The sequence below is a fragment of the Ctenocephalides felis genome, unplaced genomic scaffold, assembly GCF_003426905.1.
Source record: "Ctenocephalides felis isolate EL2017-DRISC unplaced genomic scaffold, ASM342690v1 CF-g0.4_SCAFFOLD_01886, whole genome shotgun sequence".
Classification (NCBI taxonomy): Eukaryota; Metazoa; Arthropoda; class Insecta; order Siphonaptera; family Pulicidae; genus Ctenocephalides; species Ctenocephalides felis.
The window spans coordinates 95,761,013-95,786,885 of record NW_020538040.1 but is presented as its reverse complement, the minus strand read 5'-3'; the positions used below and the strand labels follow the sequence as shown (position 1 = coordinate 95,786,885).

At 30.3% G+C, this 25,873-nt stretch overlaps 1 protein-coding gene across 2 annotated transcripts in view; it reads left to right on the top strand.

Annotated features, from left to right (window-relative positions):
- The window catches only part of LOC113378492 (nuclear hormone receptor FTZ-F1), a 186,646-nt gene extending 161,308 nt beyond the window's left edge, over window positions 1-25,338 (top strand). For both annotated transcript variants that reach the window (XM_026619029.1, XM_026619028.1), the window contains 3 exons: window positions 22,742-23,000; window positions 23,228-23,328; window positions 24,571-25,338. In XM_026619029.1, coding sequence (XP_026474814.1) covers window positions 22,742-23,000; window positions 23,228-23,328; window positions 24,571-24,717 — 507 coding nt within the window. In that variant the 3' untranslated portion in view covers window positions 24,718-25,338. The remainder of the gene's footprint in view (window positions 1-22,741; window positions 23,001-23,227; window positions 23,329-24,570) is intronic.
- Window positions 25,339-25,873: the final 535 nt, after the last annotated feature.

Genomic DNA, 25,873 nt, shown 5'->3' with positions numbered 1-25,873 from the left:
ATGTCGATCTTGTACGACTTTACGACATTTGCTTTAAGATTTATCACTGTGAATTAAAGTATTGAGAATTCTAGTCTTTCATTGTAATTTCTAGTTCATTAGAAGCATAATTTTAATTTTTTTAACACATTTATATAATATTATCTTAGAAATATCTTAAAATATATCGTTGCGCCTCTCCGTTCAGTAGTGCAACTGATCGGCTCGCTTTTCCCGTACAGCAGCGACACTCCTGCGGAATACACTCTCATAGCGAAAGGGTTAAAGTGAGAACCTCATCTGAAATAGGAACCGTAAGGTTTTCGTGATAGCAAAACGGGATACAAATACAACACTTTTAAAATTTAATTTGAATCAAAATTCAATCAAATTTCTTCAAATATTTATTTTTTTTATGAATACATTGAAATAAAGCTAATGAGTTGTTGAAATTATCTCAAGTACTGTTAGAAGAAAATTCATCTATTTGAATGAGATATATATGTAATAAACACAAATTCTATTGACATTTTTCGAGAAATATCCTATGAATCTTGTAAGGAATTAAGTAATATGAATCGCAAATATCAACTTTCTCGAAGCGATGTTAAGAAACTTCAGTCGCGCCTCTATAATTGATATAAGCAGAATGCATTGGTTTCGCGCGCCTCGTGTACCGCAGCCAGTCGTACTTTCTATCGAAACAGAAACTGGTATGATGTCAGTCAGTTATCGTGTCGTGTAATGTAACTCGTATCATATGCATAATATATTACGCTGTGCTCGCGGACGCGTCCAGGCGGGCTCGGCTTAGAGCTGATAGTGAGAGTTTGCTCCGCCGCGTAGTCCGTGCCATAGAGCGCGTAGCGAAAAGAGACGGAACGACGGAACGACGGCCGCCTGTGCGGAGTTATGTACGAGTACATGTGCTCGACGGCTACGAGAAAGCGGATCTAGAGCGAGTGAAAGAGATCTGCCGCTCTTGACATCGTGGCATAGTGGTAGAGACCTACTTTGCTAATACTAGCAGCGGTCTACAACTACTAGATTCACTTGTCATGTATATCGATCGTTTCGTACAAATACTTTTCGTGTCAGGCTTATGTTTTATTTATCAACACTTGCAGCCATACGTCTAAATCGATACGTACGGAAACCGATTTGAGCTATTTTGAATTATTTTCAGAATTCTTCAAATATAAGTTTTATTTTTGAAATTTTTTGGAATGTTTTTAAATGATGTGATATATAAAATTTCGCTTATCTGGCAAATTAAAATACTACTCAAAAAGTTAATTGTATACCTATCCCTCGTTTTACACCGAAGATAGGTTCCTTAAAAAACCATGTAACTCGATAAAACCGTACTAAATCGTTTTGTTAGTTTTTCATATGATGAATAACAAACCCATTGAACAAAAAATAAATATTAATATAGGGTAGAGCGGGGCTAGTTGAGCATAGGGGCAAGTTGAGCAATCGAAATATCTCGAAAACTATTCACCGTCCGTTTAGGCGTTATATGAGGGAAAAATAGAGGTTTGGGAGAAATAATCATCTCGCGATCGCTAGTGGCCGCTGGACAAATGAGTGAGGCTCACGGGCGTTTTGTTTATTTTGAGACCAAAAAGTAAAAAAGTCATTCATCACGAGTATTCGTCTGGTTTAGTCAAATGTTATTTATTTTTAATCAGGTAAATGTTATTCTTCCATATAATTATAGTACTCTTGATATGCACTGAGATTCTGAGTATAATTCTCACGGCTTTTTTGTAAACTCACTTTTATTTTGAAATTCCGAGTAGGGGTTAGTTGAGCATAGTTGCTAAACTTGTTCTGTCACTAAGACAATTACCATTAACTTCCAGAAATTAATTATTATTTTTAAGATTTAAGTTAAATCTATAAGTAATAATATAAAGAAATGATTATTTTAAACAAAAATACTGAATATAATGGTAAAACAACGATAAACAGCAAATCTTTTACAGCAATTTATTGAGACTATTCATTAAGGAACTACTTCCGTTTAAGTAAAAATTTGCTCTACTAGCCCCGCCCTACCCTATTTAATATCAAACGCATTTAATAAATTATACGAACATTAATTTAATTCAATAATAAAACAAAAATAAAAATAACTTTTAAATATTGCATTTTCTTTATAGATAAAAATTAAAACGATTAAAAAAGTTTAAAAACAATGATGCCCTTTGTATTTCAAACAAACTGCCACACATTTTTTTATTTAATTTTATAATGCAATCTGTTATTCTATGAACAATACGCAGAGACTACTAACTATAAATATTTTACAATATAAACTAAAAGATAGGACCCAACTGCGTGTCTACTAGGTGTTTATAACACATATTAATAAAATAACAAAACTAAAGAAAAGAAAAACAAAATGAAATAAACCATCAAATATAACAAAATAATAGTATTTGGGTTTAACTGGGCTAGATGAGGTCTTATGGTAACTTTCTTTTCAGCTTATACACACACAAAATTTAGTTTTGATCAAAAAACGGGAATTGGATCTATTTTGATCATAGACATAGACTACTAAGAATTCGTAACTGTTGGAGTGTTGTATTTTGACAGTAAAACAATGAAAATGTTTATGTTTAGTGTTTATAATTACGTGTAAATGCTAAATAAATACATTTCGTAAAAAATAATTTCAAATACCGTGTAAGATCGAAAACATGTAAAACGCGCGGGGTAGTGCATATGATTTGCACTGTAAAGAATTTTGTGTATAAATAAACTATTTACCCATATTTACTGAGTATGACCTATCTAAATAAAAACAATGATAAGAGTGTAATAATAAAATAAATTGGATAACATTAATAATTGTAGCTATTAATATTAAAGTATAAATAATGATTTTGAGTGAATGAGTTTTTTTTTGTCATTATCAGATTAATTTACAAATCTTTATATGTATGTATATAGCTTACAGAGCTGCAAGCGTGCCAACGCGTAAATATGTGCTATCTAAATAAAAACATTGATAAGAACGTAATAATAAAATAGATTGGATAACAACTTTAATTATAGGTAATATATTACAAACAGTTTTTTTTTCAAAATCCATATTATTAAAACATATCGAATATCCAAAAACCTCATTTTTTCTAGCACTGCTTCGAGAGACTTGTATTATAAAATCCATCTCTTGAGACGGTTATATCAGCAATCATAATACATTACAGCAGAACTGGAGGAAGCAAAGTGGCACACTATCGCTTTCTTTGAGAGAAAGCAATTGAAGAGTAAAACGTGTTGTTGTTTTATGCTGTCCCGAGCAACAAAAGCGAGACGTGCAAAAATTTCACTATGTTTATTTACTACAGACTGATAGTGAGTTGAAACGAAAACGAAATTTTGAATAATTTAATAATAAACGATCGCTTCATAGAAAATGAACTGGATATGAACTTGTATTGGTAGAGTGCACTGTTTAACCGATGTTATTAAATACATCATTGGTCAGATTCTTCTTCAGTCTTCTTGAAATTGGTGTCTCAAGAAGCTGAGTGACTATAGAATTTGAATGATGTTCTAGTTTTTGAAATTTTTTGACACTGTTTATTTTTATAACTCTGTTTATAAATACAATTTGAAGATCGTCGTGTAAGATTTTATTGCTTATGAACCATAAAGCATTAGTAATCTGCCTCATTATTTTAAACCTTAGCCCAATGTTTGATTTGCTCGCACAGCCCCACAATGGTATGCCATAAGTCCATATTGGAATATCCATACAATTCGTCAAGTTTTGCACTAAAGTCACTACCGTGTTTTTTTAAATAATCTGAAAATACTTCCTGAGTTCAAATGTCGACCGCATGCATCCTTTCAGGTTGACGTTGAGAGTAACTTTAGTGAATACATATAACTACATTTTTGCTCTACGTGCAATTTTGTTATTATTATTTCACCATTCTTTGAATTACAACTAATTACCAATGATTTTTAGACTTATGGATATGGATAACCTTTCTCCAGGAACATATTCATAAACATTTCCAAAACCAGCTCGCATTTAAATCGAATGACATATCAAAAATACATTTTGCAAGGTGTTCTCGAGTATACAAGCACTGCACCGCAATAATTTATTATTCATAAATTGGTTTTGATGCATTTTTCTAGAAATTCCGTCTGCCATTTAACGAGTTTCAGAGAGAGAGAGCGTTTTGTACGCGACACATCAAAGTAGATATTGCTTTGATGTGTCGCGTGTATTTCATCACATCCGTCAAAAGTGATTCAGCGAAATTTAACTACCTTCTGTATGTCGCATGTAGAAATTTTGGTATAACCATTAAATTTCGAAGCCAAAAATATACGGGTCTTATAATGATAGGGTAACATGAGAAAGTATAAACTTTCATTTCGTATTCATTGTGGGAATTCTATGAATATACTCAAAATATGTAAAAGTCATAAAATTATAATAGAACAGAAGAAAATGAATTTTAAACGATGAATTCTATTTTTGTAACACTATTTATCCTGTAAAAAATATCGTCGTTTTAGTTTTATTGTATATAGAAAAAAATACTATTGAAAGGAAGTGTAGAAATGATCGGAATTGTTGTATAATATTTTACAAAAACTTTTCAGCTTAGTATTTTTCCAAAAATTATACATAAATGATTTCCGATGAGTACACAAAATTCATAACAGATAATTGCAAAATGTCACCGAAAAAAGCTTAACCTATTATTTCTATACCTTACAAAGCATGAATTTTTTCATGATTAGTACTTTAATTTATTTTTAATAAGCTTAAAAAATTGTAAGATGAAATAGATATAGGGACCGATTCTGCCGTAAAATAGACCAATGTTGTTACGCAGGGGCTGTGTTCCGTAGCGCTTCTCATACAAACTGGCACTAAATACTGTCGAAATGCAATGTGGTTGCTGTGCAGTCAAGCGTTTTATCATAACTGTATCCTTGTGATATGGTTTAATAACATATGAGTGAAATATTTTATGTGTAAAACGCCTGACTGTACAGCAAGGATTTAGCATTTTGACAGTATTTAGTACCATTTTGTATGAGAAGGCTAACGTAACATAGCCCTTACGTATTACTGATCTATTTTATGGAAGAATTGACTCCTTAGTTTCCAACACGTGTGTTGATGAAATCAAAAATAAAGTTCAATGTCGCATACTGGATATTAACCGGCAAAGAAATGTTAAGAGCAAAAAGGTTCTTTGAATGAGGAGAGTAAAAACGTTGTCACTTTTAGAAAAAAACAAATGTTTGAAAAATGTTTTTTTTGCAGTAACAGTACTTACAATTAATACTTTTAGATTTTTATACTGTAATAGTTTTATTTTTTATTTTTTACATAATTATTTTTAATGATTGACATGTCATAGTCGTGTACCGCTACAAACTGCTTTCATCAGTTAGTGTTAGTGAATGACAAAAAGAAAATAATAGATAAAATAAAAGGCAGGTTGAAGATGTGTTACGTGGAGCTGGTTAAACCGGCTACAATCCTTTCCTGTCAGTTTCCTCTTGATCTTGTTTTTATACTGTTTTGTCGGTAGTTATTCCGTTGGATGCCGTTTCAATACATATTGGGAAGGGTCCGAAAATTAATGAAATTTGGGAAAACGTAATTTTAATAAAATACTCGATAATGCACTACTAAATGTAATTTTTTTAAATTATTTCTAACTATTCACGTCTGTTAGATAATCTATAGCATATTCGATGAAATTCGCTTTGTTTCTTTCTTCAATATAATTTACTTTTTAATGGTGATGAAGTATGCTCTTGTTTTTAATTTCAAATTTAATTAAAATATATGACTGCGTGGAAATTCCGTACTACATATCTTGAATTTTCATTTACAATAGTACTTTTTTTTGAATATAGGACCTATTTTTGGCTCAATTGCTTTTAAATTAATTTTCAAAGTTGTAAGTATATAAATTTATATATTGAAATTTACAAATATATCATATATTTATATGATATAAAAGACAAAATGTTTAATATTGATTTATATAATTATTTTTATTATTCATTGTATAACTGTAAATCACACAGTTAATTGATGTGTATTTCTTTTATAATTTTGATTTAAAAGGCTATCATATTTTATCAGAATATTTGTGTAAAATTATCGAAAAGACCCCTCAAAAATGGTTAGATAAGTTTTTAGTCATTCATTCAAATTATTTTACTAGATTATTATTGGCAAGTAATTTTTTTAAAGATTTTATTATTGCTTTAGACGATGTTTAAACAAGGCAATGAATATTCGTAATTGGAATGTACTCAGGCAGGTTGTTCGGATGGTTTCCATATTATGTTCGATGTGTGTATCATTTATTACATACGTTGTACACTACCAACTATTTACAGCAATTCCACAATATCAAGTTTAGTAACATAGAGAGCAAGCGTTTGCTGGTATGAGAACCTGTTTACCATAAGCGCGACACTCCGTAAATCGCTCCAAGTTCCAAAGCCTTGCTCGATTCAATATCACATGTGCGGCCCTCTTCTCTATGATTATATTCTTTTGTCTTGTTATATCAGGTTTCTTATGCATGCGAGTTTCCGCAAAGTTGGCTCAGGTTATGAATCTTTATACGAAATAACTATGCTGGCTATAAGGGTGATATATAGGTATAGTCGTAGTAGAAATTCAACAATTACTATAAATGGTATTTTTGCTTTTTAGTTACAGTTTTTACTGACAATCAATAATAATGTACAAATGGTAAAGAATTTTTAACTTCCCGTAGGGTTAGTTATAGTAATCGCAAAAAATCGAAAATGAAATTTTTTATATATCTTTACGTTTCAGAGGTTTCTGAATATTTTGGCATACCTTAGAAAAAATGCATGTATGTGTGTGTGCGTGTGTGTATTTGTGTTCGGATACAAATTTTCGTCGACGATTTCGGGAACACGGATGAAGCGATTTGAATAATTCAAAAAACATTCGATTGGTATTGATAAGGAGACGTGCTGATTAGTTTTTTGCGAAGGCAGGTCTAGCCGTTCCGAAGATATGGGGCAAAAAGTGCCAAAAATGGTAACTCAGTTTTTAAGAGGACGTAGCGGCCGATTTGAATAATTCAAAAAATTTTTTACTTGTATTAAAAAGATGAAGAACTGATCAAATTTTCATGAAGGCAGGTCTAGCGGTTTCGGAGATCTAGTAAAAAAAGTAAAAAAAAAATGCCATTTGACGTTCAAAAATGACCATTAGACATATGCACATCAAATTATCAGATATTTTATATAGATTTTAACAATAAGTATAAAATTTGTTTGCATTCCTATGGGTTCCGTACCAATGTTTATCTGTTAGACGGCGACGCGCGCTTACGCGCTTTGACATTTCGTCTCTATGCAGTTAAAGCAGTACGATTGCTTTGAAAAAAAGTTCAGAATTTCCAAAATATTTCAAAATACACTTTTCTTCAAAAAGTCTTTGTTTCAAAAAAAAGGAAATTTTTGTCAAAAACTTATAGTATCTCAAGAATCTAATTTTTCAGAGTAATTTTTTTTCAAAAATGTTAATCTTTTAAAAAAATAATAATTTTTGGTACGGGAGTTCCAGCAATTTGCCTTAAGGCATGATGCCATGCGCCCCACCAGTTTTATTTTATAATATAATTTTATTTCAATAAATATATGTTTACGTGGCACTAGTAGATGATATCTACACTTTACTCTATTTTTGTCATATGTATTATTTTATTATACTGCGAGGGTTTTCCAGCTTTTCTGAGTCTGGCAACATTCCAAGCAGCTTTTCTAAGTATAAAACTTCTAGAAGTAATTATATTGTCGACATTTTAATGGTGTTGTTGTGTTGGAATTGAAGAAAATAGTCAATATATTAATGATCAATCATTGACAATGGCATGAATTTATATATACTATATCTCATTTATTCGATTTGCATAGAAAAAACATTATTTGCAAATTTGGGCCTGTCAAAATCTCTGTAATTATAATATCATTAATTAGTCATTAAAAATATTTCACAACTATCAAATTGCTTGTGGTAGGTGTTACGTAAAATACTCAGCTTGGCGCTTGGCCTCAATGTTGAAGGTTGGGAAAATCAAATACAAATATTACATATGTGAAGAATGTAATTTCATTTTTAATTACAAATACCGTTAGTCACATGAAGTTGTCAGGATTAAATTTATTGTCAATCATTAAATTTGTCGAAGAAGAATATTAATGTAATGTTTCAACAGTCGGTTTTAACAGTAATTAAAATGTTTGTTTTCGAGTTCAGAAATGCGACTTTGCGACAGATAAATCATGAATAGGGTGGATTCGTTTGCCATTGAAATATTATTGAAGGACTTCGAATTCCTGAAAAATATTTTCATTGGAATCATATCAGGCCGTAATGCAACCTTTGTAAATTTTTGTTATAAAAAATTTTGTTGGATTAATAATTGTATTTCTTTAAGTTATGGAAATTTGAATGTTACTTGCTATTTTCATATTAAAGAAATCATACCTCGATAGAGGGTTTATGTTTGAAATATAATATTGAAATATTATTTATTAGTAAAGTAATTGACACATCAAGCGAACAGATTCAATACAATTTGTATGAAAGTAAATTCGATGTATTATATTGATTGCGTATATTTTAATGTAACGGTTTAAATATTATGCAGATCCAGTATCAAGCGTCGAGCACACTAAATTAAATCACGTAAACTTGGAATGTTGTGTGCAGGTTGAAAAATTACTAAATTCATTTTAATTGCAAATTTGCATACATAGTTATACATGCATGTAAGTCCTACGTCTCATATCGAATTTTTAATATTTGGATCCTCGATAAAGCATTAATATCAAATTTTATATATATTTTTGACATGGGTATGTAAAAAGGATATAACTATCAGTATATTTTTTCTGACACCGAGCTATTCGAATGATATTCAGGTGCTATTTTTTTCTATTTTTGACAAGTATATTAGATCTATTGGTATCGGCGAAAGAAGTTAGAAATACTGAAAAAAGTAGGCTATACTTATGCTTTCATTTCTAAAATTTTTATTGCATTGCATTGATACCCGTTCAATATTGAAGTGGTTTGATTTGAAAGTAGACCAACACTTTATTTAAAACTTTATTTCTCATGCGAAATAGTTGAAAATTGACATAATTGGTATTGATTATTTTTATTGTTTTATGATGATATTTTTTATTTTGATAACTTTAGTTAAAACAAATTTACAGATCTTGATATGAAAAAATCTATTTTCAGCCTTTGTTGGCACAAAATCCTGCAACAAATATAACTCTATGATACAAGCTTCTGTATCGCAGTTTTTACTTGTAATATAGTGCCGATAATGTTTTCAATACAATATCAACCCATTATAAGCTTCATTGGCAACCCAATCCATGTTGAGCTTTCAGCGCTCGCAAATTTTCCTAATGCTTCGCAGCAGGATTCGCCCATGTTGGCTCAGCGCCGCGCCCGACTTGTAGTTGCTCTACCCGCTGCGCCACCGTCTTAAAACGAAGAACTTTGTTTCTCAAATATGCTTTACCATACGCTCAATAGTTAAGATATTGTCTACATTTCTCATGAAATATATTATTTTGACTACTATAATACAAGTTGTGCTATTAATATTGCCGACTACTTGTGTTTAAATGTAGAACATAATACATTCTTCGTGTCTTCAGTAGATTCTCAAAACACTATTGGAAATTTTTCTATCATATTTTTTTTTTCTAAATTTTCATTGGCCTCCGCTTTACAGCATTTTTGCCACCTACGTTATTCACATTATTTTTCATCATATTCTAAATAATTCTTACATATATATTTCTTATACATTCATTTTTTTTTTTTTTTTTTTTTTTTTATTTTTATTAAAATGGCCTCGTTTTATCCAAACATTTTAGCCAATATCCATTGAATACATATTATAAAATACAATACTATACATTACAAAATATTTCTTCTGTATGAATATATAAAAAACGAGAAAAATTATTAATAACATATCTTCATTAACTTGATTTCTATAAGTCACTACAATTTTATATTGCACTCATTCATGAAATCCAGCAACACTCTATATATTCCTATATTACTCTCACTAATAATGTGTCTTGCATTTATTGGAAATTGTACTTTTAGCTGTTGTAGTCTTTTATATAATTTCTTCCGTTCATTTTTATATAATTTGCAATTCCAAAATATGTGGTCCAATGTGTCTAATATGATACTACAAGCACAAAATGGGTCTTCTTTGATACCGATTCTGAATAGATGACTGTTATTCCTTGTGTGTGATAGCCTTAGTCTACAGATTGTTGTTATTTCTCTCCTATTCCATTTAATATTTTGAAACCATGTCCTTCTCGATACCTTCGGGTTACACGGTTGGTAAAGTCTTCCTTTCAAACGTGAGTCTTGATCGAATACCTTTTGCCATTGAGACATTCCATTTTTTGTAACAATTCCTTTAAGGTCTACTGCAGGAATTTTATTTACAATCGAGGGTGTGCTATGTGCATCTTTGGCCAGCCCATCCGCGATCTCATTTCCGATGATATTCGCATGTCCTCTTATCCATATTAATTCGATATTATGCTTCTGTTTAATTAAATCTTCTATCTTTCTAATACTGTCGAAAATTAGTGGATTGCCAAAATATTTAGGTATATTTAAAGCATGTAAAGCAGATTTACTATCTGACAAAATTATAACTTTTTTCAATTTATGTTTCCTGATTAGGTCTAATGCTCCATTAATGGCCATCACTTCCGCCGTGAATATTGTAGCCCAATCGGGCATTTTAATTTGAAGTTGTTTGTTTTGACTTGGGATCCAAACTGCGCATCCAACCCCATTATCTGTCTTTGAACCGTCGGTATATATTTGAATAAAATTTTTCCATCTTGAATGCATTAAGTTGTTCAGTTTCAGATTTATTAATTTCTTGTCTATCTTCTTTTCATTATCAAAATCATCTGATAAATGTATGTACTTTTTAGGTAACGTGCCTTTCCAAGACATAGTGAAGTATGTTAATCTGTTATTTACCATCATTTCTTCTTCTAGTGGTTTAAGTGTATGGAACCCAGCAATTAAAGGTGGTATTGGTTTTTTGTGCCAGAATCTATTTTCAAAATGCAGAACTGCAAGTGGCTCTAAACAGTTGTGTATCCATGCATGATCATAATTAAATTTTTTAATCAAAAACCTATTAGTTATAACCTGTCTTCTTATCTCTAAAGGAGCTTCTGCAGCTTCAGCCAACAACGAATTTGTAGGTGTCGACTTCAGTGCTCCCAAGCATATTCTTAACGCTGCATATTGTATTCTATTTAGTCTATCCATTATCCCTTTAGAACTTCCTCCATAAATTTGACATCCGTAATCGAAATGGGGTCTAATAACGGCTTTGTAAAACGAGAGACAGATATTGGGATGTGCACCCCAAGTGGTGCCAGTTACTCGTTTTAGGATATTAATTCCTTTTTCACATTTAGCCAACATTTCATTAACGTGTTTGTTAAAGGATAATTTTGTATCCAATATCATTCCTAAAATTTTGATGTTCTCCAATATTTTAATTTGAATCGAGTCTATATTTATACTGATGTAATTTCTTGGGAGCCTATGCCTAGTGAATAGAATGCATTTAGATTTTTGAGGTTCAAGTGTGAGTTTATTGTCCCGCATCCATTCTAAATCTTTTCTTAAAGAGCTGTTCATTTCATCACTACATTCCTGTAATGATCGCGAAGAAATATACATGACTAAATCATCTGCATATTGTAATTTTTTCACTTTTGTCCCTTCTGTCTCTATGAAATCCGACGTATAGATGTTAAATAATATTGGACTTAAAATCGAGCCTTGAGGGATACCATTAAAAGTTATTCTTGGACCTATGAGTCGATTCTGGTTTCTAACATAAATCTTTCTATCGGATAGAAGTGACATAATAGTGTTAGTAATTTTGTTTGGAATATTTATTTTTGTTAATTTATTTTTGAGTATTTGGTGATCTACATGATCATAGGCTTTTTCAACATCTGTCGTAACTAATAGAACATATTTGTTTTCTGTCAACGCGCCATATAGATCCACAAGGAGTTCGCTGAGTAAATCAATCGTGCCTTTTCCTCTTCTGAAACCGAATTGATATTTATTTAATATTGTATTCTTTTCTATATACCATTCTAATCTCTTTTTTAGAATACTTTCAAATATTTTTGAAAGGCAAGGTAGTAACATTATTGGTCTATAAGACTTATAATCACCAGGATCTTTTTGTGGCTTTAGTATGGGAACTAATACCGCTCTTTTCCACTCTTCTGGAATCCAGTTTGAAAGCAATATATAATTGAATATCTCAATTATTAGGTTTTTTAATGCTTTAGGGCTTCTGTTAATCATGATATATGTTATGTTGTCGAATCCCGGAGAGCTGTCTTTTTTCTCCTTTAGCGCCAGTTCAAGTTCCTCATATTTGATGCGTCCATTAATTTCTTCGTGTTCATTGTCATCAATCTAGTCTTCCGGCCGTTCTTGATTAAATAGGGCAGGTCCAGGAACAAAATCGGGAGTATGGGTCTTAAGAATTGCCTCGTAAAAGTCATCGTTCATTTGATGATGTTGGTTCTGTCTATTATTTTTATTATTCAATTTTTTGATAGTGTTCCAAATTTTGTTAATATTTGTATTCATATTGAACGAATTTATTAACTCACGCCATTTTTCTCTTTTCTTTGTTTTAAACAGTCGTTTAGTTTGTGCTATTACTTTTTGTAGACTCAGGTAATTTTCGTAGTTAAATTCATTTCTTAGTTTCTTAAAGGCTTCGTTTCTTCTTCTTGTTTGGATCTCACAGTCATTGTCCCACCATATGGCCGGTTTAAAGGTATCCGATACTTTATATTGTTTAATGTGTTTTGCTGCCGCCTTATTTATGGTATCTTGGATAAACTTATACTTTTCTTCGCAGTTCGAAGGAATTGTTGAGGTCTCCAGAATATCTTCAATCTCTGATCCATATTTTTCCCAATTTGCTTGTTTAGTGTTCCATTTTCTACCGGGATACCAACGCATCCTTGTATTAAATTTGAAATGCAACTTTATTATAATTGGTAAATGGTCAGAACCAACATTTTCAGGAATTACACTCCAATGAATCCTGTCATGAATAGATGTCGAGCAAAAGGATAGATCAATGGCGGAAGATTTTTTCTTAATAGTCTGTATAGTCGTATGAGTTCCATCATTCAAGACAACTAAGTTAAGACTATCTACAATATCGTACATTATAGCACCTCCACTGTCTATTATTTCGTTTCCCCATGCTATGTGTTTACTATTGAAATCTCCGGTGACGATTAGTCTAACTGGAATTTGTTCAATAAGATTTCGGATTAAATATAAATCCTTTGTGGCTTGAGGTGAGCAATATATGGATACCACGCAAAAGGGGGTAGTCGATTTAATTATAACAGCAGTCATTTGGATATCCCGGTTGTTCTGAGAATGTTTGAATTCCTCACAGATAATACTGTTTCTGATCAGTATGGCTGAGCCACCATAACCATCCTGTCTGTCACTTCGAAATATTTTATAATCTTTGAAGTTAAATTTTTGTCCTTGTTTCAGCCAAGTTTCTGTTAGAGCAGCAATATGAATTTTCTTATGGTACATCAGGCTTTCTATGCTTTCTTTGTTTGCTAGTAATGACCTACAATTTAGTTGAAGTATATTAAAATTGTCCATGTTTGTTTATTGGTTTTTAATTTGCAGATGCTATCTAAAGGGAGTCTTCTATATCTTCTACCTTCCGTTAGAATTATCCTCACATCCTTTGTTATTTACTTGACTTACATTACTTATGCCTTTATCTGTTTTATTAGCCTGGTTTAAATATTTACCAATGGTGTGGATATCGTATTTCAGATTATATATAATTTCCTCTAATTCTTTGCAATCTTTGTTTCTCTCAGATTCTATTTTTTCCCTTAACTTCATTGCCAGTTCTATGAAGTGATTTAGTTGTCTTTTATTTTCTTCAATCTTATTCGTTTTATTACTGTCCATGACATCGAATTCCTGGGTTTTCTTTTGAGATACTTGTTCTTTATTACTTCGGCCGATATGTCTCAAGTATTCTGATCGGCGTTTTTCTATAATATTTCTTGGTTTTTTAATTACCATTAATCTGTCTTTTTCGATATTTAATTCTTGTTCTTCTAATGTATTTAATATCTCATATTTATTATTATAGTTGTTCATAATTATATTACTCCTTAGTTTTGGGAATGATGAGTTATATTCCAGATTGTATGGGTTGCTTTTAACTGCATCCACATATCGATTCTTCTGAATCATCCTTTTTGCTTCTAAATATGATATATTGTGAAGAGCCATTATTTCTTTTATTTCCTTATTTAGTTTAAAGAATTTACATTCTTTGTTATTTGCCTGGTGCTTTTCTCGACATAAAGTACACTCAAACTCTGTGGCGATATGACATTGTTCGTGGGAATGTTCAGCTGCACAATTTTTACATCTTATTTTGCTCTTACAATTCATTTTTATATGTCCAAACCGCCAGCAATTATGACATTGTATCACTGATTGAATATATGGACTAACAGGACATCTAACAGAATACATTGATATAACTTCTGGCAAGTAGTTTCCTCTGAATACCAGTTTAACCGCTTGACTTTTTAGATTTTGCTTATCTACATTTCTTTTTTTAATACATTTGATGTCTACTACTTCAATATCTGATCTGATCACTTCCTTAATTTCCTGCTCATCCATGTCCGGATCAACATTGAAAATAATTCCGCTTCTATATAATTTGTGTTTCGGAATATACGTTCTTATTTTGAATTTTTCAAGAATTTTTTCTTTTATTAGTTTATTTGCATACGTGTAATTTTTAAATAATAATTTGATTTTATTTTTTCCAATTTTTGTTATATTTATGATATTTTTACTTATGTTTGGTTCTTGTTTGAATAACATTCTTTCCAATGCTAGATTGTGAAATCTTCCAATGTTATTGTCAATTGCTTCGGCAAATATTGTATATGGTCCTTCATCATTCGAATTATAAAAGTTATTTTCTTCATTATTTGCAATGGTTTCTTCTTCTATCATTTCGCTCCAACTTTTGTTATTTACACTCGCATCACAACTTGGGGTTTCTTTATTTTTATTATTATTTAACACTAACACTTCACCATCCTTTGTTTCGATTTTTACAATTTTTTTAATTAATTCTTCCGATATATTGAACTTCTTTTTATTCGAATTACGTTTGAATTTTTTATCTGATTTATATTTAATATCTTTATTCTTATCCAAATTTGTGATATTTATCTTAACTATATTTTTCGAACTGCTCGGATTGTTAGCTGAATTTTGCACTTCATTACCTCCGTTATTAGGTTGCTCGTAATCACATTCGTAAAACTCTGACTTATCACTATTCATTTCATCATCAATATAAATTTCCTCATCGTTAATAATATTCATCGACCTGACTATTTGACTACCTGTCTCGATTTCCGAGCTGTTAATCCTCTTATCTATACCTGTCGAAACCGGTAATCCACCCGGTTCGAATGGTTTATAATCCATAGAACTGCCTTCAATATTTCTATTACTCAGGTATATAACACTAGTTTTATTTATCTTTAAACGATCCGCACTCCTCGGTGTCCTAGTCGGAACCTACATTCATCTTATATACTACCTCTTCTTATATCCTAATCTTCCATTCAATTTTCTTTCTACTGATTTTCACTTCTAAACTAAACTCCTCACTTTTTTCCTACTTCTAATACATTTTTTTCTTACAAATTAACAATTCTTAATCTAGTTATATTTTATGGTATTGCTGGAGATTCGAACCAAAATCCTCCAGCGTGTGAGTCGAGAACGCTACTGAGTGAGCTAATCCCGCCAGAATATTATAATATTGAACTTTGAAATATCTGTTTTTTTATTATCGGCGCTGGCGACAACCAATATTGTTAAAGAAGAATTCAGATGCAATCAGTAGGGGAGACTGGGTACGTCCACTTTCAGCGAAATAACAAACAAAGTGATCTATCTGTATAAAAGCAAGGGTTATTAATAAAAGAAATCGAAATTTTGGCTCTTTATAAGCAATTCGGTCTACAAATCATGTTAATGTAGGGCGCTGAACAATGCAATGATGGAAACTTATTCGAACAAACATACTTCATCTTTCTCCCTCCGAACCAGTATAGTTTAGCTGTTATGACGACTGTCACTACCGCAACCTGGCACAACCTTACCCAGTCTTCCTTATTTCCATGCAATTGAATTTTTCTAATGCCAATTTTATTTGTTAAAATTCAATTTGTTGTTCTCAAACCACCAAATTGTAAAAATTTACATATATTTTAAGTAAAATACAAGTATTAATAGTGCAATAAATTCAAAATAAAAATAATGAGTTTAAATTATATAATTATCAATAAAATAATTGTAAATTTTTATATCGAATGGAAAAAACAACTACTGAGTTGTTTTTTCTAACATGCCAATGTAGTATACAATGTCCCTTTCGGCCGACTATTGTAAATTCATCAGATTTATTGAATGTCCTTCAATGGACGGTTGTAAATAAAAGAGATAATAATAATAAAAAAAATTACAAATGCACAAAAAACACAAATTTTCTTATTTTTGTATTTTTGCTATGGAATACCCCCAGCTGTTTTTTGATAGTAGGTAGAGTTATCTTAATTTTACACCGATTTCAATTAAATCTTGAGTATCATTTTTAATCATGCTTTGTTTTAGTATGGCGATCCGAACAAAAGTGTTATCTGCTCAACTCAATTTAAAAACAGCTTATTAAAAATATTGAAATAAAACTTTTTAGTGTGGCGTATAAATCTTACAGTACGTTTTAATTGGACTATAATTATCTGTTGTAATTACTCACTATCGCACTTACAAAGAAACAGTTTATTTAAAAATATATATTTTATTTTCAAATATAGATATTATAAAAGTGTCCTGATTTATGAAATCTATTTTTCATCCAGACCGTCTGTCGTACGTAATGCACTTCGCGTTGTGCGAGGCTGCAGCTTTCCCCACTCTCCCTTCCTTAGTGACCTACTGGCCTAGTTTTTCATCGGGTGTGCGTGCATTGGGTGCTCCTCCCTCTGTTGATAGGGGTTGTCCTGAAACATGCGCGACCTCATTTCCATTGTGACGTCATACTTACAACCACCGGGGGTAGCTTCTTATTGCGCATCGCAGTCGATCGACCACGTGCTCTAGGAAGCGCAGTCTTGCGCAGTACGGTGGAGGGTTCAGAGGCAGTGATCCTCAAGTTCTTTCATTCAGAATTACTAGTAAATGAATATATATATTTAACTCTCTATTAGCCTGCGCAACATTGAGATCACATTCCAAGTTCTAGATATTTGATAATAATTATGGCTTTTTTACTGAATTAAAATTAATCCTGTACCTTTTTCAAGACTGCCAATATAAATATTTATGACTTTTCCTTGGTTTTTCAACCTGAAATAACATTTTCATACACAGAAATGCGAACATTATAGGCCGCTATGACTTGAAAGTCGCACAGTTCATTATTACCGAAAAAATTATTTAAAAAGATTGTTTGGTTATCATTTGCATTTTGCCGCTATGACTTGAAAGTCACACAGTTCATTATTACCAAAAAAATTATTTAAAAAGATTTTTTGGTTATCATTTGCATACATAAGCTGAGAATTACTGATTTTTTGCTTCCCTGCTTTTTTTGGATGTAAAACAAAATTTCGGCGCATAGAGGTTTAAATTGAAATTGCTTATTATTAAAACCTTTGTGATAAGTTGCACTTTTCTGGCATATATGCGAAATCAGAGAATAGTTTATTTTTATATTTGGCTTTGATTTGTTTGATAATTAGAGAGCGATATCCATCAAAGGAGACATTAATATAAATGTTATTTAGAATATTAGATGTCAATTTACAGTAAACTTTACACAATAAGAGTATTACGGCGGTAATATATAATAAGAATTTTAAATCTACGTGATTAAAAAGTATTTTTGGCTAAATTGTATTGCAAAGCAATAGTTATTAGAATGACAGACTTATAACTTTACATAACGAATGTGAAGAATCAATTAGAAGCTCAAAAATGGAAGTGCACGGCTGATTATTCGGTTTTCATTTTAAATACGCATATTGGTTTTTGGCACTAATAATAATAATATTGTCATAGTTTAATATGTATATGTACATATTTATAATATGTACGTATTTATTGTGTATTATTCAATAAGGCTTTAATATAAATATAAAAAATGTTCAAAATAATGTGATTTTTTGCACTTTGACCGTACCTTGCTGATAACTGCTTAGGGGTATTGTGCTTCTAAGCTGCGGCGCGTGGGTGTAACATTATTTTATATGATGTATGATATTTTATTACTTCAATTTTTATTTTTTTTAATTAATTTTTCTTTAGTTTATTATTCTTCTTTTTTCTGATATCTGCTTTATTTTTCTTCGGTTTTTAATAACCTCAACATGAGTCAGAATATCAATACTTTTTCTTATTTCATTGCATAGTTAAAAAATAATAGTAAAATGAATCAAATGACAAAAGGAATATTTTTACAAATTTAATTTAATAGAAAGAGGTGATAATGTTAAAACCTTTGGTTGTTGTATACAATATATAAAGTATATAAATTTATATAAATAAATATTAATATTATTTATATAAATAAATATATAAATATATGAACTAATGAATCAAAACTGCAGAGCTTCGTATAATTGATTACAATAATGGGAATATAATTTACTCTTTTATTTTTACTTTTATTTACTCTACAAATTTTATCTTGTTTTTAAGGAACCAGTTAAGAATAACAAACTGTTTAAATGCTGCTCTTCAGTTGAAAAAAATATTTGTAACAATAAAATTAAAATAATTTTGCACATTTTGTTGATATATTTAATATTATACATAGTTCTTTCAGTTTTGCAATGGTGGTAATATATTTGCTTCATTGAATTATAACGTACAATCCATTTTGTAAATTACTAGTGTCTTCTATCATCATTAGAATTCTAATAAATTCAATCCAAAATTATTAGATTTTTTAAGTTTCTTCAAAAGATCGACGTAGACATATAGATATATCAGTAGCATAACTATTTTTTATCATTTTTATTATTATGCTTTACAATTAATCATGGTGCAATTAAAATGTATATTAAATATCCATTTACAATCATTTATTTTTTCTATTATTAGTATTATCTCTGTGAAAAATGTACCCATGACATTTATATTTTGCATTGGTTGAATAATGTAGCTATTATTTCGTAAAATTCCTTTAAAATTAAAAATAAGATACTGGATTTGTTTTATCCTTGATCATCCGATTTTACTTCGCCTAATGAGTAAAAAGGGCCAGGTGACAATTTTTTAAAAACGGCAAAAAAAAAACATTTCTCAAATGATGAATTACTTGGGAGTTTTACTGAACGTAGTCAGATAGTTGTTTGTTTGATTTGTGTATTTGTCGTGATATAATTAGTTTGGTTTTCACAACTTAATTGCACAAAGTCAAATTGGACCTTTGCGTCCCGCCCTATCCTATGGATAAATCTACAATAAAGAGGTTGGATCTGAAATGTTTTAATTATTTTTACATTTTATTTCTAGCAATGAAAAAATTAACGATTATGAGTTAGTTAAAATTAACGGTTGACCTTTAAGGACAAAAATTATATTAATGTAAAATCAAGTTGACTATAAATGCCCATCGGCTGTAGTCGTAGGGCACTCAGCATCCCTCGGCGTATTCTAATTACGGTCCGGCGGCATTCATTATTGTGAGGTGAGTGACGATGCTTCAGTGGACCTTGGCCTGATTTTCATGCACAATCTGCTACGCCTGCGTGTCTATGCATCTGATACCGTACATATTGTTATTTAACATTTATTGTATACAAACACATCGATATCACATGAACTAGATCTAACACTCCATATTCATGGAGTACATATATATGTGTGCCCTCATAATATTATTAAGTCATCGTTGTTAAAAGCCACTGTTACAGGTTCTGTACAGATCTCATCCTGAAAACTTCATAGAGATAATAATGCAATAGTGATTGTAATTTTATGTTTAGATTTCTCCAAATAATTCACAATTTTCTGTAATATATTTCACTTTTGGTATCAAGAAGTATATCATCTTATTAATAAAAAAAAATGAGGTTAAGCAATGTGCATAAATACTGATTTATATCGATATATTTTGTTTAATCGGCAGACTTAGCATAAAAGTAGAATTACAAAATGCTTAAACGAAGTTCGAACATTGCCATGTTTTGTTGACATCATACTATGTTACTAATTTTACGTAAATAGCACTTAACAATTTTTTATAAGTATATTAATATTTATTCAATTTTACCTGGTTATTTTGTATAAATTATTTAAATTCTTTTTGAAACACGGCATATGAATTATGTCGCTTAATACTAAAACTAACTGAAGCTAATACTAAACTGATATTAAATTTTGAAAAGGTTTATTTGGCAAGATATATGCAACATAAAATTAACAAGAATCGAAATAAAAAAGTTCCTTTCTAAAATTTTATTTAAAATGTTCATATATTAGTGTAAATAATAGCTTAGTAGATTTTAGTAAATTTTTGCAAGTTTTTACAAATGTAAATAAGTATATATAATGCCCAAAATAAAAATTAAAAGTTGCTTGAGAAAAAGTTCTAAATCCATAATGGAAAATTATCACAATTCTAAAATCCGCATTTCAACTACAAATTATTTAAAGTTTCAATATCCAAGTGTATATTACAGTTTTTCCTGGATTTGAGTCAATTTTATCTAGTTTTCTCTGATGAATATAAAGCAATGTGGTCGAGGAATACTTTCATAATATTAAAAAAATGTAAACAAATTACCAAAATTCACATATCGCTAAATATATTACAAGAAAAATTTTCCAACATGTTTCATTCAAAATTTCATTATGTAAGTATATACAAGAGACTTTAGAGCTTTTACTAATGTATACAAATTAAAATGTTTGAATGAAAACCTAAAGTCCTGAATTTACATATTGCTATTTATCAAAATACTAAATATGGTGAAATACTAAATAAATTGAATCTAAACAGAAACTGCCAGCTATCTTTCGATATTAAATGTAAATCGATTTAAGTTAGTCACTTTCAAAAAGGTAAAAATATCAGACCCGCTGCTGATGCTGATGAGCACCAGTTCTTGAGAACAGGATTTTTACTCGCCCCGCTTATAGTATGTTAAGTTAACAAAACTTTATTTGTTAAATTTTAACCAGCTTATACCTTTGCTGCTCATTGACAGACTTTTCTTATTCAATTCGATTAATATATTATATATTCTTATATTATAGTATTTTCTAAAAGTGGTGAATCTAGTTGGTTTTGACACGTTGCGTGCAAATAGGATGTCAATCGTAAAGATTCAAATCATTGTTTCCGCTGTGGACGTTATAAAATGTAAATGCTCATGATTCTGTGCAACTCTTGTGAGATTTAATAAATTTTGACATAATAACATACTTGACCGTTTCCTATTATGATTTTTATAGAAAATGTATTTGCAATATTTTTATTTGTAGAAATTAGTTATCATAAACAATAATACGGAAACTATTACGAAATTGTTAAACGTTTAAAATAAAATCTAAAAAAGTAAAATATTTATACATGTTTTCAATGTATTATAAATAAAGATTTAATTACAGTATTTTCCTTAGTTTAAAATAAACAAACATTATTGTTTTGGGAATGCTTTCTTCAAACAAAAATATTCACAATTTATTTACTGGTAATTCTTGTATATATAAACAATCTTTTTTGCTTCTGTACTAACATCGTGAAAAAATAATAACAAAATACTGCTGACATAATATATACGTATTTATATATATTTCAAATAATTACACACTTTAAATTACGTAAATTTTGAAATATTATAATATAGTTTTATTTGATTTTTCCATTTCTTTGTGAATAGGAACGTAAATATGCAAAGCTATTTCAACATTAAACATATTTATTTTGAGCTTTTGAATTATATCTGGACGTAGATTTATTCTATACATGTTGAATAAAATTGAAGAAGAAGAAGTATTTAATTCAGTTTATTTATATAAGTTTATATTTCAGTATTTATCTTGATTTCGATCAAATATTAAAAAATAATTAAAATGTTGTTCATAAATATTAAAAAGTTAAATGTTATTTTAATTTCGTGATATATATATATATATATATATATATATATATATTAGGGTGGTCCTTAATATGGACATTTCCTTGCTCCCAAGGGCTCAAATGGTTCCAAATTGATAAAAAAACAATTCTCTGAAATTTTTAGCTCTTATTATTGTTTTTTAGATAGTGCGCAATTCAATCAAAGTTTTGTATGGAAAAATTTTTAAAAATTTTAAAAATATTTTTTAGATATAACTTAGCGAACATATATATTAGAAAAACCTTTTAATTAAATGTATATGATACCGATATACTTAGATAAAATAAACCGAACAACTCTATGAAAATATTCTTATCGATTGTTGTATTCATATACATTTTTTGACGATTATATATTATTCCAGGTGGACGATCAGATGAAACTGCTGCAACACTCGTGGTCCGATATGTTAGTCCTGGACCACATGCACCAGCGCATGCACAACTCCCTGCCGGACGAGATGTCACTGCCTAATGGACAGAAGTTCGATCTTCTCTGCCTTGGGCTACTGGGCGTTCCGGCACTGGCAGCGCCCTTCAACGAATTACAAGCCAAACTGCATGAACTTAAATTTGACGTCGGAGATTACATTTGCGTCAAATTCCTGCTTCTCCTCAATCCTGGTTAGATTTGGTTTTAAAATTACTTTTAAGGCATTCTATTTTGTAGGCACGCGTTTTCTTAATCTTCAATGATATTCCGTGTTAAGTTCTTACAAATTAGTAAATTTCAATTAAAACAAAAAACGGAAAGTTTGTCAACATTACTAGAATGTTGGAATTTTTGCAAATTAGAATACTATATAATTAGATTTTATTCAGAACAAAAGATATATTATAAATCTTTTCAGATGTCCGCGGTATAACGAACAGGAAGCATGTGGTGGAAGGTTACGAGACTGTTCAAGCAGCCCTACTAGACTACACATTGACATGTTATCCATCTGTAACGGTAAGATCTTACGTCGAATGTTATTATTATTAAAAAGCTTTGAAAGCTCTTGAAAACCATTTAAAAAAAATAAATCAATGTAGGTAGAACATAAAGATCTTGTGATAATAGTTTTATTTTAATGATACTCTCTGAATCAATTTACCAAAACAGCCAGAGATAATTTGCCAAACAGCTAGAGTCTACATGCTCCTAATATAGTAGTACGCCGACATACGAGTTTAATTCCGTAATCATGCTCGTATGTCGAATCGCTCGTATCTCGAAGCAATTTTTTCCATATAAATATATTGAATTGCTATTAATTTGTTCTGGCATTGTGGTTTTTAAGTTGTTTAAATATTAAAAAAAACATTTTACTATTTAGTAATTGTTTTCTTCTTTCCAATTCATTATATTGCAGAAATTAGTTACGACATGTTTCGTTGAGCAACTCTCATGGTCAAACTGTTGCAACTTTTTGGGGATGATTTTTATTAACAAATTTTTAGAACTTACAAAGCTGCTTATAAATTATTATAAGGGCCTTATATATTATAAAGGCCCTTACAACTTGTTTACTTATCAACTTCTTCTGTTTAAACACAGCACATATCTATGATGTGTTACGCTTGTACATACTCGCCATCCTCATATTTTTCTATAATTTCACTCCTTAATTTAAGAGACATTGCTCTTGTCTTTAGATCCAGGGTTATTAAAGTACATAATAATTTGTAAATATAAAAAAACATAAAACGCGATCTCAACATATATAACTGTACAATTGCTATTTGTATAGCCAAAATTTCATATGTTAAAACAATCCTCGATATATTAGCTTGGGTGAATCGTTACTGCACATTTAATTAAAATTACTAACTATATAATAATTTACTATTATGAAACACCTAAAATACTTCTAAGGTAGGAAAATCATTGTTACAATTGGCAAAATTTTCGCATTTTCATTTTGCCATTAACAATTTTCGGAAAAACTGTTACTTGCTCATAGCTCGTATCTCGAATTTTGCTCGTATGTAGAAACAACGAATCGCACATTTGGCGGCTTGTATCTCGAAACACTCGTAAGACGGGAGACCACTGTATCTGGCAATAATACCTAATTAAAATAAGTTCTTCTTATCGTAAAGCATTTTTGAGCACAATAGTAGTTTGGCGATGGCTAAAAGATTATCTTTTAATATTCTCTCGCATTCAAATTCTGTGCATAAATTGTATTTACGTTAACTTCTGTTTTAGGATAAATTCACAAAATTGGTTTCGATGGTACCTGAAATTCATGCGATGGCCACCATGGGCGAGGATCACCTGTACCTGAAACATTGCGCTGGCAGCGCGCCCACGCAGACGCTGCTCATGGAAATGTTACATGCGAAACGAAAATGAGGCGTTTCTCATCTGACATCCGACTCTGTCGGACATGGACAAGTTCTGCAGGAGTGATTGTCAACCCAATTCGCCCATTAAGCGCCATTCGATGGGCGTCCTTAAAAGCGGATTGAGGTATTTGGCTAAACTGCATAAATGTAAATAAATTTACTCGAATCCCGATACAGAAGAGCCCCAGTGTTGTGTTCAAGAAAACAGAAAATCTAACTAAACCGTAATTATGATATGACAAATTAATGTTATGTGTAAAGAATAAAAATAAATCGCGGGCGCGATCAGGACCACGCGGTCGGTATATTATGTTGTGTGAACTAAAGGACAGTTTAAAGACATTTTCGGACTAGTTTCTTTAATTAGTAGGTTCATTAATTTATAGGTTTCCAGTGTATGTTAATATATAATAGATAACACTAGATTAAGTAAGGAGGCACTTATTTTTTTATTAACAATGGTTACCAAACTGCTCAGTGTAAAACACCTTAAAACAGCGTCGAACAAAAATTAACTTATGTCTGCCTAATTCCTATCTGTTAATTTATTGTTACAATGCGCTGGAACAAGAGATATATAATGTTACCAAGAGTGTGTATAGTCCACGTTGTTGTACGTGACATTTATCATTTTTCAGAAATTTAATAAAGTGTAACTGAGTTATACGTTATTGCAAGTAAATTATATAAATATATTTTGAATGTTATAAAGATAAAATTTTTAAATGTTTAACAAATTGTTCGATATATATATATATATCTTTGTGTGAATTATCTTCGTGTACACACCACCACCAAAATTCAGGAATTATGCAAGATTATATATGTATAGCAAAAATATTTATATTCTATATAGTTATTTTTTGAAGAAATGTTATTGATCTATCGCCTTTCACGAAAGTACAAATAGTATGAATTGTCATAAAACATGCAATAGTTAGACAAATTGAACAGTTCCCAGTTTTAATATTGTTATTGACTTAGGCCAGTTTACTGTGGCCACTAACAGACTCATAGAAACAGATAAATTTTAAAGACAATGTAATTTTATTATACTAGTAATATACTTTTGTTTTATACAGTTAGTATGATAGTTTCATTTTATTGGATTTTAACTTATTGTTGGATTGATTCCAATTATTACATGATGTTATTTTACAAAA